This window comes from Planococcus citri, chromosome 3 (genome assembly GCF_950023065.1).
Source record: "Planococcus citri chromosome 3, ihPlaCitr1.1, whole genome shotgun sequence".
Classification (NCBI taxonomy): Eukaryota; Metazoa; Arthropoda; class Insecta; order Hemiptera; family Pseudococcidae; genus Planococcus; species Planococcus citri.
Genome location: NC_088679.1, coordinates 50,516,304 through 50,535,657, shown reverse-complemented (window position 1 = coordinate 50,535,657; position 19,354 = coordinate 50,516,304). Strand labels below are relative to the sequence as shown.

The 19,354-nt window shown below is 33.0% G+C and overlaps 4 protein-coding genes across 10 annotated transcripts in view; 2 read left to right on the top strand and 2 right to left on the bottom strand.

The window, feature by feature from the left end:
- Positions 1-5,055, top strand: part of Sys1 (Sys1 golgi trafficking protein) — a 203,410-nt gene extending 198,355 nt beyond the window's left edge. The window contains exons 2-5 of one of the 2 annotated variants that reach the window (XM_065355836.1): positions 3,871-4,014; positions 4,106-4,306; positions 4,474-4,541; positions 4,634-5,055. In XM_065355836.1, coding sequence (XP_065211908.1) covers positions 3,961-4,014; positions 4,106-4,306; positions 4,474-4,541; positions 4,634-4,874 — 564 coding nt within the window. In that variant the 5' untranslated portion in view covers positions 3,871-3,960 and the 3' untranslated portion in view covers positions 4,875-5,055. Of the gene's footprint in view, positions 1-3,821; positions 4,015-4,105; positions 4,307-4,473; positions 4,542-4,633 lie in introns of those variants that run through there. The other variant, XM_065355835.1, reaches the window with a different exon arrangement.
- Rs1 (Dead-box helicase Rs1) lies at positions 118-3,394 on the top strand. Its single transcript, XM_065355830.1, has 12 exons — positions 118-304; positions 379-561; positions 632-740; positions 811-986; positions 1,102-1,283; positions 1,359-1,482; positions 1,554-1,681; positions 1,778-1,975; positions 2,054-2,198; positions 2,266-3,007; positions 3,102-3,183; positions 3,255-3,394. Exons 1-12 carry the CDS (start codon positions 230-232, stop codon positions 3,286-3,288), a joined length of 2,178 nt encoding a protein of 725 aa, XP_065211902.1. The 5' UTR covers positions 118-229; the 3' UTR covers positions 3,289-3,394.
- Positions 5,047-10,253, bottom strand: LOC135839693 (trifunctional nucleotide phosphoesterase protein YfkN). 4 transcript variants are annotated; one of them, XM_065355832.1, is made up of 15 exons: positions 10,104-10,253; positions 9,640-9,881; positions 9,413-9,568; positions 9,184-9,278; positions 7,713-7,938; positions 7,541-7,627; positions 7,323-7,471; positions 7,129-7,245; positions 6,925-7,047; positions 6,691-6,853; positions 6,334-6,597; positions 6,007-6,257; positions 5,809-5,936; positions 5,498-5,720; positions 5,047-5,416 (listed from the first exon to the last, which is right to left on the bottom strand). In XM_065355832.1, exons 3-15 carry the CDS (start codon positions 9,483-9,485, stop codon positions 5,300-5,302), a joined length of 2,016 nt encoding a protein of 671 aa, XP_065211904.1. In that variant the 5' UTR covers positions 9,486-9,568; positions 9,640-9,881; positions 10,104-10,253; the 3' UTR covers positions 5,047-5,299. The 4 variants fall into 4 exon arrangements, with proteins under 4 accessions (XP_065211904.1, XP_065211903.1, XP_065211906.1 ...); XM_065355831.1 differs by having other exon boundaries at positions 10,000-10,247; XM_065355834.1 differs by lacking the exon at positions 9,184-9,278 and having other exon boundaries at positions 10,000-10,247.
- A 2,409-nt stretch (positions 10,254-12,662) lies between these two features.
- On the bottom strand, positions 12,663-17,762 carry LOC135840372 (cyclin-dependent kinase-like 1). 3 transcript variants are annotated; one of them, XM_065356866.1, is made up of 8 exons: positions 17,337-17,762; positions 14,841-15,036; positions 14,208-14,493; positions 14,027-14,134; positions 13,862-13,951; positions 13,569-13,717; positions 13,325-13,468; positions 12,663-13,179 (listed from the first exon to the last, which is right to left on the bottom strand). In XM_065356866.1, the coding sequence occupies exons 1-8, from the start codon at positions 17,402-17,404 to the stop codon at positions 13,015-13,017; spliced, it is 1,206 nt and encodes a 401-aa protein (XP_065212938.1). In that variant the 5' UTR covers positions 17,405-17,762; the 3' UTR covers positions 12,663-13,014. The 3 variants fall into 3 exon arrangements, with proteins under 3 accessions (XP_065212938.1, XP_065212939.1, XP_065212940.1); XM_065356867.1 differs by lacking the exon at positions 17,337-17,762 and adding an exon at positions 16,591-17,312; XM_065356868.1 differs by lacking the exon at positions 17,337-17,762 and adding an exon at positions 15,773-16,561.
- Between the last annotated feature and the right edge of the window lie 1,592 nt (positions 17,763-19,354).

The following is a 19,354-nucleotide window of genomic DNA, read 5'->3' as shown; positions in this document are numbered from 1 at the left end:
GAAAACTTCGACCATCTTTTTTTTCGTCTCTATGTAAGTACGTGTAACTTTAACTGAAACAACAGCGCTTGTATAAAGTTATGATAAGAGATAACCAAAACCCAAAATAGATAACATAACACAACACGTGCTTGTACTGCTTGTCAGCTTGTGGATTTTCTGATTTTCTTACATTCTTGATTCTATTCTGTTTTATAAATTTGTAATATTTGGTTTAAAACATGAAATTATGGATCTAATCAAGACCATTAACGACGAAGACGATATCCCTGATTACTCCGAGGAATCCGACGTCGAAGTTGAGGTAAACAAGTTGTTGATTTTTTTCTGATTACGATAGCTAACAAACGAGTAAATTGATCATTTCGTGCGTTTCAGTACCAACCAAAAAAGAGAAAAACTACTAAAGAAACTGCGTTTGACAATGACTTCAAATTCGTGTCAAGTACCAGCGAATACAATAAGGATACGTGGGATGATCTTCAAAAATACATCAAAAGAAAAGGCAAAAATAAGACAGATGAAAAAATAGAAAGATCTCGGGAATACGTCAAAATTCTGGTACGTTTTGTCATCTTCACTTATGAGTGTTCACTAAGAAATCACCATCATGGATTTTGTTTCCTTTTAGATGCCCGAATCAGACGATGAAAATTCTAACGATGACGAAGAAAACTCGAAGGAAAACAAAGCTGATGATGTTGATGATGATGAGTTGTCCGATAGTGAAATGAAAAAAGGTACGAAGAACATTTTTATCGAAAAGAAATGTTAGCGTTGGATGGTTTTTAAAATATGTGTTTTCTTCAGATAAGTTGAAAGAACGAGAGAGACGTGTTGGTAAAAGGAATAAAAACAAAAAGGTTGATAATACGAAGCAAGAAACGTTAACTGTTGAAGATGCGGATGAATTTTTCGATGATGCGCCACCCTTTGATGAAAACAGCTCTTTTTATCAAATGAATTTATCTCGTCCTTTAATGAAGGTAATTGAATACTTTTAGCTTAAAGTTTCACTGAACTGTGATTGAGTATAGTTTTAATCGAAATACTCTATGTGATTCTTATTTCTATTATTTTTCATTAAACTTGTTAATCCAGGCTATAGGCGCTTTAAACTACGTCCATCCTACTCCGATTCAAGCTGCTGCTATTCCTGTTGCGTTACTCGGTCGTGATATATGTGGTTGTGCTGCCACCGGAACTGGTAAAACAGCGGCTTACATGCTTCCTATCTTGGAAAGGCTCTTATATAAACCTAAAGGTTATTCTCCGGTTACTAGGTGAGAATTCTATTCATGTACTTACTGTTTTTGTTTTTTTTTCAATTAGTTCATCGTTATGCTTACTTGTTTTAGAGTGTTGGTGTTAGTGCCAACTCGAGAGTTGGGAGTTCAAGTTTATCAAGTTACCAAACAATTAACACAGTTCACACACATAGAAGTTGGACTTTCCGTGGGAGGTCTTGAATTGAAAGTTCAAGTAAGTGTGCAATCATACTCGCATTTTTATTCTACCGTGTTATTTAATACCACTAATTTTTTATATTTTAGGAATCGGTGTTGAGAAAAAATCCTGATATTGTAATTGCTACTCCGGGTCGTTTGATTGACCATTTACAAAATACACCATCCTTTTCTCTCGAAGATCTAGAAATTTTGGTATTAGATGAAGCAGATAGGTGCGTTTAAATATTTATTCAATTTCACTCTTGTATATGTGAACTTCTTGTCTATAAATTCATGAATTACATTGTATTTTTTTCTTTATTATTTAGAATGTTAGATGAAAATTTTGCTGATCAGATGAAACAAATTGTGAAAATGTGTTCTCGCACGAGACAAACGCTATTGTTTTCTGCTACCATGACTGATGCTGTGAACGATCTCGCATCTTTGTGTCTATCTAAACCAGTTAAAATCTTCGTCGATAATAATCAAAATGTTGCGTTCAATTTAAGACAGGAATTTGTCAGGTTTGATATTCGATTACTTAGTTGAAACAATTCATCGAAAATGTCATCTTATTCATAATTTATGTTTTATTTTTAAAGATTACGAGAAGGAAAAGAATCGGAACGAGATGTTATTTTGGCTGCTTTAATTTGTCGAACGTTTCGTGATCACTGTATGGTATTTGTTAGAACGAAAAAAGATGCGCATCGAATTTTAATCCTTTTGGGTCTTTTAGGAGTGAAGGTAATACTACTTCACTTTTTGTTTTTCAATTTTATCGCGTTAATTACGTATATCTTTCATTTGACAGGTTAGCGAGTTACATGGAAACTTATCACAGCCTCAACGTTTGGAAGCGTTAAAAAAATTCAAGAATGAAGAAGTTGATGTTTTAGTTGCTACTGATGTAGCAGCTCGTGGTTTAGATATTAGAGGAGTTAAAACCGTTATAAATTACATAATGCCGCCAACATTGGAACATTATATTCATCGAGTAGGACGAACAGCTCGTGCTGGGCGTGCCGGTGTATCTGTTTCTATCGCCACTGAAATGGACAGAAAGATGATAAAACAAATTATTAAAGGAGCCAAAGCACCAGTAAAAAATCGTACTATACCGCCGGAAATAATCGCTAAATATAAGGACAAAATAGGCGCGATACGATCTGAAATGCAAAATATACTAGATGAAGAAAGGGAGGAAAAAATGCTGAATAACGCAGAAAAAGATATCGAACGTGGTAAAAGAATGCTCGGAAATAGCGGAAGTAAAGAAGCTCCGAAAAAAGGACGATCGTGGTTCCAGACGCAGCAACAAAGAAAACTGGAAAAGCAGAAGGCTAAAGAAATTTTCGAAGCTAAATTAAAAGGCACAAAAACGCTTGTGAAAAAGAAGAAAAATGCGAAAAACCAGAATAACGAGGAAGAAGACAGGATTAATAAAAAAATGCAGAATGTTGCCTCATTCCAATCGAGGTTAGCGAAACGAAAACTAAGGCCTAAAAAAATCAGAGCTATGGATGATAATTACCAATTCAATATCGATGGCAATGGTCAGTATTGTATAATATTAATTTCCTTTTTTTATTTTTTTTATTGCCAATTTTGGAAATAAGTATATAAATATTTTGATTTGATAATTTTTAGGTCAGTTCAAGAGAAAGAAATCTGCCTTTGAGAGCAACTTGACGGACGTGAATCGGAGATCTGTTAAGCAGATGCGCTATTTGTGAGTTTTTTCTCCTATTTGTTCAAAATTGATATGCAATGAATTTACCAACTCATTATTTTCATTTTCAGGGGTCCTGGTGGTCCTGGTAAAAAGAAGAAATGAGGTGATAGCCATAGGACCTTAGAATAATTATTATTACTGTACAAAAAGTATGACTATTCCTATTCCATGCGTTACTTTGTATTCTCGATTAAAATTTATGTGGAAATTTTGAATTATTTATTTGCTGCTATTCTCATCGTTACATTTTTGAAACTGAAATACGTAGAATGGGTCTATGAAGTACATACATACGTACAATTACTCCACCGTGCAGAACTACAGATGAATGGCAAAATGAAACGCCATACGAGATCATTAATTCATAGCCTGTATGTCAAATTCCACATACGTCGCGGTACCTATTGCGATTTGAATGCGTGTTTCATGAGATTGGGAACTCATGATAATCGTTGAGTGTTCCAAAAAAAATGTGAAAAATTATGTTTAATGTATGGTCAATAGCTCAATACAATTAATTTGTAGTGGGTACTGGAAAAAAATTTTCCCGAAAATGGAAAAAATTAAAGTCGATTGTAAAATGAATGCGATTGATCGATAGTTGAAAGCATATCTAATATCGAAAGTTGCATGAATGTTGATTCAATTCTTATCACAAGCTGTTCTCCGTGTTTGATTTCGTAATCGTAATGTGTACGTACTTTTTTCAATTTTGAAGTTGAGTTCGAGTTCTCTTTTATTTGAGTAGAACAAAGTTAAATTCAGTCATAATTAATGAAAAAAATATTTATTATGAATAAAATCTACAGTTGGTTGATACCATTCACAGTGAGTAAAAATGATTACCCAACTTGTAAACATCGTTAATGATAAGATGACGATACCAAAAGAATTAATTGAAAATCACTTAATTTTTCAGAATCAGTTCAAATACACCAGCCTAATCAGTAATTCAAAATCTGATGGACATTTCAGAAATACCATTTGGGATCCTCTTCTTATAATATCGCAAATTATTGCATTACAAGCAATATATTACCTAACACTGGGGATTTGGATCTCAGTTATTTGCTTTGTTGTGGGCACATCTAGATCATTAGACCACATATTTCGATATCAGGTAATTGCACCATTTCTCGAATTGAAAATACCAATGCAATGTATTCAACATGTCACTTGAGCTGTATTGTGTAGCATATCGATTCTTGTGACGATAGATACCTTCATGTAATGCGCAAATCACCATGAACGAAGATGATATCTTACAATTTTTTTCTTATTGTTTAGGAAATTCATGTTCGAGATATTCCAGGCAAATTGATCATTGCTGCTTTTATATTCAATGCTTTCACAGGGTACGACTTTCAAGTTGATTATTATATTATGCAATATGCATGGGCATTGGACTCTCGCAATTGATGTAATAATTTGTTCCATTCAATTTCAGAGCTGGTGCTATGTGGTTTGTGGTTCAAAGAACGAAACTCTGCCTGGATTTTTCTTGTACCGTTCAAGTTTTGCATTTGCTGGTTTGTTGGTTTTATAACGGACAATTCCCAGTTGGATTTTCATGGTGGTGTTTAAGTGTCGTTTGCTTAGCTGTGATGTGTATATGTGGTGAATTTTTATGTATGAGAACTGAATTAAAAGCTATTCCATTATCACTAGGGCAGAAAACGGATTTATGATAGCTAAATAGCCCATTTTATATTTCATATTATTGAAAGTTACATTACTTATTGGTGTTCAATTTCTAATAATTTATTTGAATTAAAAATGACATTTTTTGTCGTAATTTTTTTGTTTGGAAGTTTTGTAAGATTGTGATTGTATTGTATGAAAAAAAATATATAAGTCGTATTAAAACAAGCTCCATTTTTTTTTTTTTTTTTTTTTTTTAAATCAACAGTACACATCTATCGAATAAATAACCATAACAATAATGCAGTAAAAACAGGATATACGCACATACTTACATACTTAGCTATTACGAGTATAAACTATACGTAAAAATAAATTTGAAAAAATAGCGTGTGACAAGAAAAAAACGAGGTAACTCGGGTGAATTTTTGTTTTGTTTCTTGTTTGTATTATTAGGATAACTTGTCCAACATTATTTGTCTAATTCTTCTGAACTGGAAGAAGACTGGATTTCATTTTCTTCAACTTCAGGAATTACACTGCTGTCTGCTAATATTCTTTCTCTTTCTAGGTACAATTCTTTTTTAATCTAAAAACAAAAAACGCAAAAGGAAGAATTTTTGTATAAATTATAACATTTTACCAGTGTCCCTATGTTGATCAAATTTACCTCTGGCGTCAACTTGACGATTCGATTTTCAATGGTTGGAGCTAAGAGACAAGATTCTTGCTCCAAATCATCTAGACTAGCACGTCGATTTACCCTCGGCAGGGGTACCTGACCGTGATGGTGGTGATGTTGATGGTGATGTTCAGTAGGAGAGTTGGGAATACGTCGTAATGGGGACGGTCCATCCAATTCGCTTCCCTCCAATTGTTTTACTAAACTATGTCTAAAAACAAATGAGCAAATTACAAAAATGAAAAGTATTTTTCAAACTTCATTCAGGCATTAATTCGTATCTCATCAACAGTCCATACCTTCTAGACAACGTGACTAAACTTTGCCTATGTTTCGAGAGTCTTTTCGATTTACCTTGTCGCATTCTAATAGCAGAAAAATGATTTTGAATCGATAAACATAACTCTGGACAAATTTCTTGACTAATCTAAAATTCAAATAAGATTTTTTTGAGAAAAGAATATGAAAGTAGCGGCAAACAAAAGATAGATATATACCAATTCATCACAGTGTTGAAGCATAGTGTAACCGTCACAGCCACTGTGCAAATAATTTTTCGTCGCCAGTTTGTAATTTTGATCCATGACTAAATATTCATCACCTACTCGCACCAAAAGAGGATCTACTCGCTGTCCCGGAGGTGCATTTGGATCGAATGCAAACTTCACTCCAGCTACCTGCGGAAACCTTCCTTCTAGCTCCGGATACTTGGAAACTGCGTTCTCCAAGGCTTTCCAAATTATTTCACCTACGATCCCACAACAACATTGCTATTTATGAATGTTGAAATGTATGAATAAGAGATCGCTAAATAGATACTTCACCTGTCACATTCAATTCAACGGTAGCTTCGGCTTTCGGCAAAATTCGCATCAAATCTCCTAATGTGAATTCACCAGCAGGATGGATTTGATCGGAACGAAATGTTCCAGAATTCAAAATAACAAGATCTGCGCCAGTTGCAGCCAACAGTATATCACACATCCAATTACCTAGATTCGTTTCTTCTGTGCGTATCTTACAAAAACGCCCTTCTAAGTCTACGTGAAATGTACCCAGAACTTCGGTCATCTTGCACATGATAGTACCTACGTGAATATTTCAATTATTTGTTATAAAATGAGAGAAATAAAATAAAATATTAGGTACACTCAAGTCATAACGATGAAAAAAAAAATCACCTTTATATTTATCTAAAAGTTGAACAACTGCAGGATCATCGGGAGTCGATTTAAGCACGTTAATTTCCTCAACATTAACGGAGCATGAATTTTCAAAATCGATGGTAATTTTAGAAAATTGACGAAAATCAGTGCCACTTTTAATAATATATTTATCATTTATCTGCGAAAAAAAAAGTATTGGGCATAAATCGTGTTGAAACTTTATAAAGTTGAAGAAAATTGTTCAAATACCTTCATAACGTCGTAAACGTGATCATGCCCTCCAAGTATTAAATCAACGTCGGTGGTATGTTCGGCCAGTTTTTTATCATTTCTAGTACGCATATGGGTCAAAGCTATCACGTAATCACATCCCTGAAAGTGGTAACAATAGGTAATGTAATTAAATCCACTTTACGAAAAGTATTAGGGTAGAGATCCATTGTAATTTCTAACTTCTTCCTTAAGCTGAGCGCTCAACTTCTGCGCAACATCAACAAAATCCATGAAAGTTAATTCATCTGCATTAATCGTAGCCAAAGTATCAATCCATTCTTCTTCCACTAATCCTATCTTTAAGAAGAATAAACGATGAAAAACAACATTGAATTCAAAAAAAATAAACGTTGTTAAGTAAATTATAAAATTACCAATCCTATGCGTTTCCCATTCCATTCAATAACATGAGTTATTTTACCATCACCTAACGGTCGTCCAGTTTCATTGTCAATTACATTGGACATAAGCCACGGAAAATTAGTTTCACTAACTCGTTCTGCCAACGTTTCCAAGCCAAAATCTGAAATAAAATCGATTAATTAACGCATTCAAGGTTAATTTAGCCGAAAAAATTGAAATTGTTACCAACCAAAATCATGGTTTCCGAATACTGCACAATGAGTGCCTACTTCATTGAGAATCTGCGACATTTGCTCCCCTTTCGTGAACGTACTAACTAATGAAAAATAAGATGAAAAAAAATATAAAACTTGAATCTATTATTTAATAATTTGGTCGAGAATAATTAATGAAAATCTCACGTAAGCTCGGCGAAAAAATATCTCCACTAAATAGCACCAACGGATTTAACGATGAAAAAGATTTGACGGCATGAGAAAATTTACTAGCTCCTCCAGCGGGATCCGCTTCCCTTGGTTCAACGTTGTATACGTCATTGAAATGCAAAATAGTAATCGAAGAACATGTGCTCGCAGAAGTAGACATTTTCGAAATTCCACTTGCCGCGTGTTTTACTTCTAGAGATGCCTAAAAAATTATTTTAAAAAATAATATCAGATGTTAAAAATATGAATGCGAATGAATACACCATAGAGTGAATAAATATTATTTCATGCGCTATTACTATGACAAAAATTTAGCAATTTTTGGTCTGTGCAGTATGAATTAAAAATAATCTCAATAGATAACGCGTTCTCAAGCTATTCTTATCACACCGCGAAGAAAACATAGCAAATTAGGTACTAAAAAATACGCCATAAAATCATTAACAAGTCTATCCAAAGTTCTAATACGTATTCGTGCATTTAACATTATAATCTCTTCAAAAAAATTATCACAAGGAAAATTTTGGTGCCAAAATTCATACATGAAATCATTTTAAAATTTTTTCTTTATCAGATGTTGAAAAGAAATTGGTTTTCAATGAATAAATTTTTTAAAGGAAAGGAAGGGTAAAACATGAAAATACTCACAAAAAAATTTGTAAAAAGTAGTGGCAAAACATCTGTAACTATCAACGTAATTTGCACTTTCGCAATTTCAGTAAACGACAAATGAATAAAACAAACTGTAAGACGCTTTGAATACATGCATTTACTTATTAGACACGTTTGGCAAAAAGCCTACATAATAATGCTCGCAATCTCACCTTGTTCAAAATATATTATTAGAACTTCATATTACATATAAAAATAGGAAAAGCTCTTCTTACTTAATTAGCTATTTTCATCTCTTTTCACTTTTTAAAATTCAAAAGAAGTGCTTTTTTCATGCACACTGTTTACCATCTGCATTTTGTTGGTAATCATTTCCAACATCATCGAAGTTAATGTAAAACGTGTACGCTCTTATTTGAAAATGAAATAAGTTAAGATGACTATAAGTTCATGAATTTACGATAAATAAATGAAAAGAAAAATACAATACAGCGATGAAAAAATAATACTTAATTGATAATACTAATCAACGAAATACTCAGAAATTTAATCGTACGTAATGTTCCCATTATATCAATATAGATACAATGAGGGAAAATGAATATTTTCAAATCATGCAACATTTTTGAAGAAAAAATATCACTAAATCTAACAAATTCAAACCTTTTTAATATACACAGGAAAAATGAGATTTAAATCAATTTTCCTCTCTTGGTGTTATTCTGATTACGTCACGTGCATTATTCGTGCAAAGTTTGAATTAGTAGAAGCAGATAGAATAGAAATAGAAACCGGATAATTAAATTTATAATACCTAAAAATTTAAATTCTATACCTTTGAAAATTTAAAAACCCTCAAATAGTGTAAATTAGGATTTAAATGGTAACTCCTAAATTTGGATTTAGTATGCCCAATAGTAACTAAGAAATCTACGAAAAGAAAAAAAATGAAAAATAAAATCATGAAGCATGAAAACAAATAAAAAAAATCAAAAGAAACAGTGCGTAACAAAAAAAATTATGAATGAAAAACGATAATAACTAGGATTAATCGTCACTTGTACCTGTTTTAACCAACCCGCTACACTTCGAACTCCAACAGTGTCTAAGGTTGGAGATTCTACTAATTCCGGCCATTTCGTTCTAAGAGACTGACTTGCGAATGTCATGATGTTCACAATTCGCCAGTGAGAGAATTTCTTGAAGAGCAAAGTAGAAACCTAAACAGAAATTTCCTTTATTATGTTTCGTCAAGATATTCGATATGTTTGCCAAAATAATGCGCACGTACCTTCGTATTGATATGATGAGTGGTAATCGTTGATAAGTAATTTGTGATAGAATACTTGAAAAGACACGAAACCGCTCACCGTCGCGATGGTAGCGGAATTCAGCTTGGAATGCTGTTGTAATGTAGCGTTCTCAACGTAAAGTACCTTGTTACGTTAAATTAAAAACATAAATGAATGCCTAAATTTCAAATCAGTATGAAATTTTCTACTTATAATCCAGCTAAAGCGGCAGTAGATACACCTGAAAAATAATATGAACAATACCGTAAGTACGAAGGTGTATAATACAACACTAAAATAGGTAGATGGAAATTATTGAATTAGCGAGACAAACTCACTCAATTAATTACTATTCTCACCTTGATGAAAATTTTAATTCTATACGGGTTTTTAGCGATTACCTACGAATAACTAGAAGACCACATCATTCAAACAACACACTGAGAAATGAAGCTATACCTACCTACATTCGTAATGAAACTTTATCATAAAAACTTGAAGAATTATTCTTCATTTATAAAAGCTCTCAATTTTTGAGCAGAAATTGGACAAACTCCCAAAGACATACAAACGGGAATATACTTTATCAACTGTTCGAAAGTAATCAATCAAAGCTCAAACTAGCTCAAACTTTCTGTAAGTAATCAAATCAAATAGCAATGTGTTCAAAAAAGCATTTGGATAAAACCGTTTTGACATCGTTAAATGATTCTCAACGAACGAAACGTTCGTGTTCGTTTCTCGTTAATAGACCATATTCGAACGATATTGTCCATATCTTGAAAACGTAAACAATCGGTAAATTTCGAGCCGTTGTCGCTTATTATCAGTAAATTTTGGGGCAAATATCCGGAAAAAAGTATTAGTTTTCGCTTTTTTTCTCGCGAGTAGATGAATTTTAAATTAAAATACCGAAAAACTGAAGTATTTTCGACCGAGAATTCATTTTTTCTGGTTAGTTTTTTAAAATTTTACATATTCATGGAGAATTCTTTAAAAAGTGCCACTTATACGTGATATTTGCCCCAAAATTGAAGAAAAAGGTACTGATAAGGACCAAATCCGCCATGTTGTGACGTCAGTCAAATATGGTCTATTCGTTCACTTTGACAAATGCCAATGACGGCAATGACCTTTACAATGACTTTGTTTTTTTCGTTTTCCAATTTCCACTTTTCACTTTTCCAGTGTTTTTGGGTTTTTCTTTTCTATTGACCTATTGACCTATATGATCTACCTATTCTAGTTTTTCAATCATTTTCAAAAACTGCATGCAACATTGCAATGCAACCTAACCTACATTAGTGTACGGTTATAGTGAAGCAGAGCCGCGCAGAGCCAAGCAAAGTCACTACGTTGAAACATGGATAAAAAGGTTGACGAGACCTTTCACCAACGCATAGCCACGCTTTCAAGAATGGCAATCGCTATTCTTTACAGCGCGGCTCTGCTAGGCTCGTCCTTCCACCTTTTTTCCATGTCTCTAGCTTGGTGACTTTGCTTGGCTCTGCGCGACTCTGCTTCACTATAACCGTACACTAAGGCTTTTGGAGATTAGTAGATTATTAACAAAAAATGGCAATTTTATTTTAAGTGAATTTTACTCAGGCTTTGCTTCAAAATCAAAAGCATACTCCAAATCCAAAATTGAAATAGCTAATCAATTAAAGAAAGGAACTTAACCCTTTCAGTCCTGAGTCCATTACAATGGACAGCACTTTTGGGGGGGCAAAACCCATATTAGGGGGTATCACTGACCACTTTCAATTGCGGCATCACAAACTTTGGTCAGTGTACACCTAAATTAAATTGATACATTTGACAAGAATCCGCATTTAGTGTACTGGCTTTGAATTGAAAAAAGAATTGTCACGCAATTTTTTTTTCTTCAAAAGTTGATGCAATAAATAATTTTTTTTTCTTTAGTGGTAACACTGATAGAACATGCCAACGTTGTCACATAACAAGGAAGGTAGGTGCTATCCAGTGGTAAAAAAAAAAACTTTCAAGATATACGCAGCGTCATCCAGGATTTTTTATAAATCAGTGGGTCATTGAAATGGACTCAGGACTCGGCGATATGTAAAAAGGATGATTTAGTTCAAAGTTCAAATCATCCATTATACATCGAAAATGCACGATTTTTTCGGGATTTATAGGCATTATAGTGGACTTGGGACTCATGCATTAAAAATCTACCTGAAAAAAAAATAAAAATTTTTTTGCCCTGGGTTGGGATCGATCACCCTACCTTCCGTTCCGCAGTCTAGTTCCACTGCCACCCGGCTATTGCTACAGTTCACGGTCGCGCTCTTGGAAGGGTATACAAGTCGCAACACAGCAACGAAAACTTCCCACCCAAGCGCATGTACTCATTACAGGGACCTGTGTACACGCGAACCGGTTTCTCTAATTTGTGTATGTGATTACAATCATCCGTTTTCCAGGAAATAACTATTATAAAGTGGCAACTAGATGTAAAATCGTCAAGAATAAAATTATGAATTATGATTTTTGTCAAAGGACGCTATTCTTTCAGAATTTTTCATGACCAATGAAAAAATTGTTTTTTGTGTTTACTTATGTCCTTGAATCCCGAGTCCATTGTAATGACCACCCCTTATCTCCGCTTCAAATTAACTTTTGGCAATTTTTCTTCAAAATATGACCAAGTGGGAGTATCCTCAACATGTTTACATGAAAAATTAATTTTTTTCATTCTAATTTAAAAATCAGGACTCAAAGGGTTAAACATTCAATTTCTCAATCTCAGTATCTCAGTTCTCTCTTCTAGGTAGCTAGGCCTAACCCCTAACCCGATGTGCTTCTTTCATGATTTTGGACTGCCCAGTGTCCAGATTCCGAAGGCGATCCAAAACAAAACTAGTCTGACTGAACGTAAGTCCGAATGAGCGATTTCAGACTGTTGAGACTGTTATGTTAATGTTATATAATTTTAAATGCCTACTTAAATATTAGAATTGAAATTTTAAAAAAAAAAGTGAATTAAATATTGTAAAACTTTGAATCTTTCATTGTATATTTTATTGGTAGAAAAGTAAAATAGAAAAATACATAAAAAGGTGACTCAAATTACACATCAAGACGTACAAGTAAATACATATAATAACTATACCTATGTACCTATACCTACGAACATGGGAACCTACATAAAACACCAAAACAATTTTGATTACACATTTTTTTTTTTTTTGGTAAAACACAAAAAATAAACAAAAACAAAACGATGACAGATACGTAGGTACCTGTAATTATAAAAAACGATGCTCAAATCTAATTCATGTACCTATTCATTTTTATCAACGATTTTGATGAATACCATTCATATTCAAACGGTATTTTTTTTGTAAATTTCAAATATCTGGCAAATGATCAAAAGTTTTCGGTGATTGGTCAGTATGCGAACTGCTCACTTTTTGGGATTCTGGACTCGCTGTGTTGCTCGATAATTGAGGAAAAATTGACGAAGAATTAGTGATTTGGGCATAGTAAACATTCGACTGTCGATTCAGTAAATCCTGAAATAAAATAGTTTATCAGAATGATTTACGCAAATTTTTTAAAAAAGCGAAGAAAAGTAATCGAGAGGGGAAAAAATCCCGGTACAATGCACATTTATGATGGGTAATATAATATCAAAGGTATGATAGATTAAATACCTACTTTCGACTTTTCGCGAATTTTCCTTAATCTTTCAAATTCTTCTAATTCATTGTCTGGTATTTTAAATAGAAAATTGTCAAAATAAGGATGCCTGAGTAATTGCTCGCAAGTCCACCTTTTCAATGGATCTTTATCTAAGCATTTCTACAAAAGAGTAAATACACGACAGACGTATATAAGAAGAATAACTTTGATGAAATCTGCTAAAATATCCAACAAACAAAATTGGAAATAGTTCGCTTACTTTCAAAAAATCTAAAATTCTCGGATCCTTTTGAACTTCTTTTGGAATTTTACTTTCTAACGATTCAACGGTATCAGGTTGAGGCAATGTTATTCCTTTAAAAAATTCATTCATTTTGAAAATGTGGACATGCCTAGCTATGAGATCTCCTGAAAAAACAAAAAAAAAAAACAATTTATGAATTTCAAAAGAAGAATCTACCTACGTATGCATCAAACAAAAATATAGGTAATGTAGGTACCTACATAAACTGTACATATTGTCAATGGTAAATAACGTTACTTTGTTCGTACCTACTGTTTTTCTTATTAAATATAATTGATCAACGTCAGACTTTCCTGGCCACAAGGCTTCACCCCTTATTAATTCAGCGAATACGCAACCTAAAACAAAAATGAAGATATTTTTCCCAACTGTTCTAAAGGAATAGATTCCAGTTATTATGAAGTGGTTTGTACCTATGGCCCAAATATCAACTGGAGGTCCATACATGGTATCACCGACTAACAATTCTGGAGCCCTATACCATCTTGTTGCAACGTAATCGGTGTAATTTTCGCCAGGACCTGTGCGATCAAACATGAATGATGTTATATGCGTTTAATTAATCATGAACGCTGGAAGTGCTGCAATACTCACTCATCATTCTTGCGAAACCGAAATCACATAATTTTACAACACCTTGTTCGGTTATCAGAATATTTTCTGGTTTAATATCCCTATGTATGCAGTTGTGTTTGTGACAGTAATCAACCCCTTGTAGTATCTGCCACACAATTTGTTTGATTAAAATATCCGGGCAGCCATTCGGATGTCTTTCTAATATGTTCAACACGGTCAAATCACAGTATTCAAAAACTAAATGTAATTTTCTTTTTCTGCGAAATACTTCTATCAAATTGACCAGGTTTGGATGTTTCAAACTCTGTAATAAACGATACGATATATTGGTTACAAATGGTACCTACCTAAGTACCTACCTACCTACCTACTTTAGAAAGTGTCAGAACATAATAAGTATGTACATACTTATCGTACTCAAAAATATTGAGCACCGCTAAACAATTTTGTTTTAAAAAAATGTAAGTTGATTACAGTGAATAGCAGTTATAGGTAGTGATTTGTCATTTGTGATTGATGCACATTCCACGTAGCACACCTAAATTTTTGACAAAAAATTGCTGCGAGGGGTACGGTTGGCATGCTCAATATTTTGGAGTATACTGTGGAAAGTAGTACGTCCTACCAAGAGTGTGAGCTTCCTGTACTCACTTTTAAAAGTCTTATTTCTCTTAAAGCGATTTTTCTTATCAAAGGATCGTCTTCAGATTCCACGAACTTTTTGATAGCTACAATACGACCAGTCTCTTTATTGCGACATTTGAAAACTACTCCGTAACTGCCTTCTCCTAATTTGCCGAGTTTCTCATATCGATCCATGGTTCTTGAGGATGTTCTCGTCCCAGGCCTGAAAATTATTGTAAATTTTAATAATCGCCTTTGAAAGTACCTACATAAATACATAAGTAGGTACTCCGTTTTATACGTATCTACGTGATTTGATTGTTGAAACAATAGGAAACAAATTTGTAAGTAAAAACACACCTACGAACAAGACTGGTCTTTGTTTAGGAATGATGATTTACAGATTTAAAAAAATAATACCTAAATAAATAAATAAATCCAGTAGGTAGGTGCTACTCAAAACCATTTATCTACCGAACCCCTATGTATCATTAGGATTTGAAAGTTTTTCTTTCAAAAAGCAAAAATCACCATTGTGTCATCGTATTTATTTTTTTAAAATTACATATTTCTCTCACAAGATCCATAGGACTAAGTAGGTATCTATTGAAAATCCTAAAAACCTAATAAAGTTGCTCCTTTGCATTACAAGTTAGACAACACATGAGATATATGTTAGAAGTTCATTTTTTTATGATAGCTGTTCGTTAAACATGCCATAAGTAAGGCATCGAGCGTCATCGGTAGGTATACACATTTAAAAACGAGTAATGAGGCATTCGAGGTTTGAAAATTCCGCATTAAATTCCCCATCACATATAAAACATTGATGAAATTGAAAGTTTATACCTATGAGAAAAGAATCAACAATACCTACTATTCAAAAAAGTCACCAAAGTTTTTTCATTTTTAAATTCTCATTCTTAAATATTATAATGCATCACAAATCGATAGCTTACCGCATTTTAAATTTGTCGAATTTTATTCTTCAGGGTGTATTAAATGATTACCTATCCATCAATACTCATAGAAAAATAACATAAATCCATTTACCAAAAAAAAAAAAAAAAAAAAGCTTTAAGAATTTTGTTATTGAAACGAACGAAATGAATACCTATACGTTTTGTGGTTGTTTCTCATAATTTTAAACAACTGACATAAGAACTAGTGATTTATCATAAAATAATGTCATTTCACCACAATCGACTTTCAAACGGTTCATATTTTCGCATCACGAATATCAAATAAGTCTCATAATTTAACAACTATTACTAATTTTGTTTTCGTAAATTTTCCAATAGCGTGCGTTTTTTTCGTGAGTTTTTTAAAAACATTTCATAGTAACTAGGCAACGAACCCTTTATAATAAAATTTTCATGCATCCTTTCTAGTAAGAAAGCTCTTATACATATGTATATAATACCTATGATAATATTGAAATTATCATCGCGATTGTACGACCGACAGATTTCACAATTTTAAATCATTCAAGTTGAACAGATGGTTGGTGTTAAAAAACTAAAACAACGATCCGTTCGTAATTTGTAAAATTATAAATCCATAATGAGACAAAATAATCTACCTGCGTGAATAATTACCTATTACCTACTGTGCCAAAAGCATTCGATTTGAACGATGACATCGCACAAGTTGGATACTAATAACTATAATTATAGGTACCTATCTACGTACCAATAGTTTGAAAATCAATAATAGGTACCTAATTAAAATCAAAATACGCTTACGAGTAGTTAGGTAGGTATAGGTATGTACATACACGTATAGGCGTTTTTGGGAATTCTTCGAACCATGGTTAAAATTCATCGCTGAGATTTGCCAAAATTATGTTGAACTTTATAAGAATATTGAAAACATGCAGTAAAAAACTTAAGTAGAAAGAACTTAATTTCAAACTTTTTAATGATTGGTCTGAAGTATAAAAGTCCTATCTAAAGCGCCGATCAGTTAGTATAGGTAGTCGGTAAGTACAGGCACATACATAAGTTTCATCGATTTATTTCTCTAGCCACGCGATGTGATATTTTTGTACGTTCAACTCCAAGGTTAATGAATAATGAATAATTTCTCATTCCAAAAGATACAGACGATAAACACCAATGTCCACGCTATATGTATGCCCATAAGTAACTACCACCGCTATGGTAGTCAGTTTGTTATAAAGTCTACTAAGAGTACCTACACAATACATGCCTAGTGCAAATTGTGCACTTTGCATGCATTTTTGCTTGCAAATTTAATGTTTTACATACATGCTTAATTTGGCAGACTAACTGAATATTTCAAAATACCTAAATGCTAACAATTCAGCTTTGATGGATGAATTTTCGAGTCGAGGAATCAAAAAAAAATATATATCAAGCCGGTATAAAAAGTGAAAACGATATTTTATCAAGTGAAATTTGACCATTCGAATTACTGACGGAGCTGTAGTGAATGTAACAAGTTATTTTTATTGGTAGGTATATGCAAGAACAAACAACCAGAATAGCCGTACACACTTACCTTCGAGGTAGAAGAGGCACGTTATTTCCAAATAACCAAAGACGTCTCTCATTTAGCCATTTCTCCATGTACGCAAATTTATACCTATTTAAATCTAATTTCTTATCGATTACACTTGTAACAATTATTGAACTTCTGCTGAAGCAGATTAAGATTCATAAAACAAAACGAAAAGGTACCCAAAAATAAAAAAACAAAAACCTTGTGTGTCGAATCAATATTAACGTCCACATTTGCGAGCAACACGAAGGGTACATAACTTTCTTTCATTTGTTCATCGGTTGTTAGTGGTTTTCAAAAACGTCCTCGAGTTTGCGTAAATGAATTATCGAAATAAATCAGCCTTTTTTTCACGGTTAAGCACGAATTGTTGATTATATAATCATTTCTTTGGCGCCTACCTACCGTTAACGAATTAATAATAGCAACTGGTGTTGGTTTTTGATGTTGGGTGATGCATTTGAATTACTTAAACGCGTGCAACTACTGACCTATATTTATCCTTTTCTGCCATATAAGTATGCTGTGGCGATGGTGATGGCGTATTCAACGAATTTGGCGCCTGGGTATTGTTGCATGAAGGGCTCAGCTGAGATTTATTGGGTCGCTTGACAAGGACATTTAAAAAAAAAACATTCAAAAATGTTTGGTTAAAACAAACTTATTTATTTGGAATTTGACTTTTTTTTATATGTAATTAAGTATTTGAAAGCATGAGAAAATGTGAATCATCAGTCAACATAACATTTTGCCTACTTACTTAACGTATTGAAGTAACTCATTTTCGGCATTCAGTTTTTTTTTTGTGAAACACGATTTCAGCCTCCTTCGAAAATTGAAGGGATAGGTAGAATTTTTAAAATGATTAAAAATGAAACTTATTGTTGAAGCTATTGAGTTCTGTTATCACTTTTTGTGATCAGAAAAAATTCTCTAAAACGCCTGTAAAAGCCCCGACGATGCGAATCCTGGAAAACGATCGTCACATTCGAAATCAGCGACCCAAAATTAGTCCAAAACGGTTTTGTTGTGAGCCAGTTGCCTACTTTCCTCCAGTGTTTTCGATGCAGCCATTGCTGACCAGTCTTATCTTCAAAATCAAGGTATAAGCACAATGACCGGTATGTTACCCAACGCACAATTTCAAAACCAGAACATTTTTTAAAATACTCGTACCTATATAAGTAATATTTTTTATAGCTTGTCAAGATTGAGAATTTGTAAGAGCATGCAACATTAAAAATTTCAGGTTTTGCTTTCCATCTTTCAAATTTTAGAAATTTTTTATTATTTTAAATTTGATTTATGAAAAATGATTATTGGTTAAAATATTAAAAATTGATCCAATTGAAGTATACAGATGGAATTTAATTAAATTACGCCATCACTTTTAACTTCCCAAATTCATTTCCAGAAGTTTCAAACCATTCCTGGTGCCACGAACAAATTTTTCGACGTTTTGCAGTTTTCAAAAAATTTCATAAAATTGCTCAAAGCACCACAGCTTTTAATTTTCCAAAATTTGTCACTGCCAGTTCAAACTCATATTTTTCTCCTAAGCTAGTGAGCTATAACTTCAGTATATGTATATGAACCGACTAATGAAGTCAGCATTGCGATTGAGTAGGTTATCCAGGTTTGTCCGTAGGTACCTACCTACCTACTGATTTTATTGGTAGTCAGGTATTTTTTTAAATTGAACTTGAACTGGGTACATAACGACGTCAAAAAACCTCTCATCAATTTACTTGGGAGTTAGAAAATAAGGCATACATTAAATCAAATTTCAACTGTTTTTATACCCAGTTACATCAAATTTTAATACCTTTTACTTAGGTAGGTATACTTATGCACCAAGATTTTATTCAATTCATCAAAATTTGAAAAATCAAAAATTATAAGAAGATACGTTGAAGTTGTTTTTTCATCTTTTTTGTCCCGATCTAAACATCTTTGGCTGCCTGGGGTACCTATCTTCTTAATTGCGATGATATTTTAATCGTTTCTTTAATTGAATA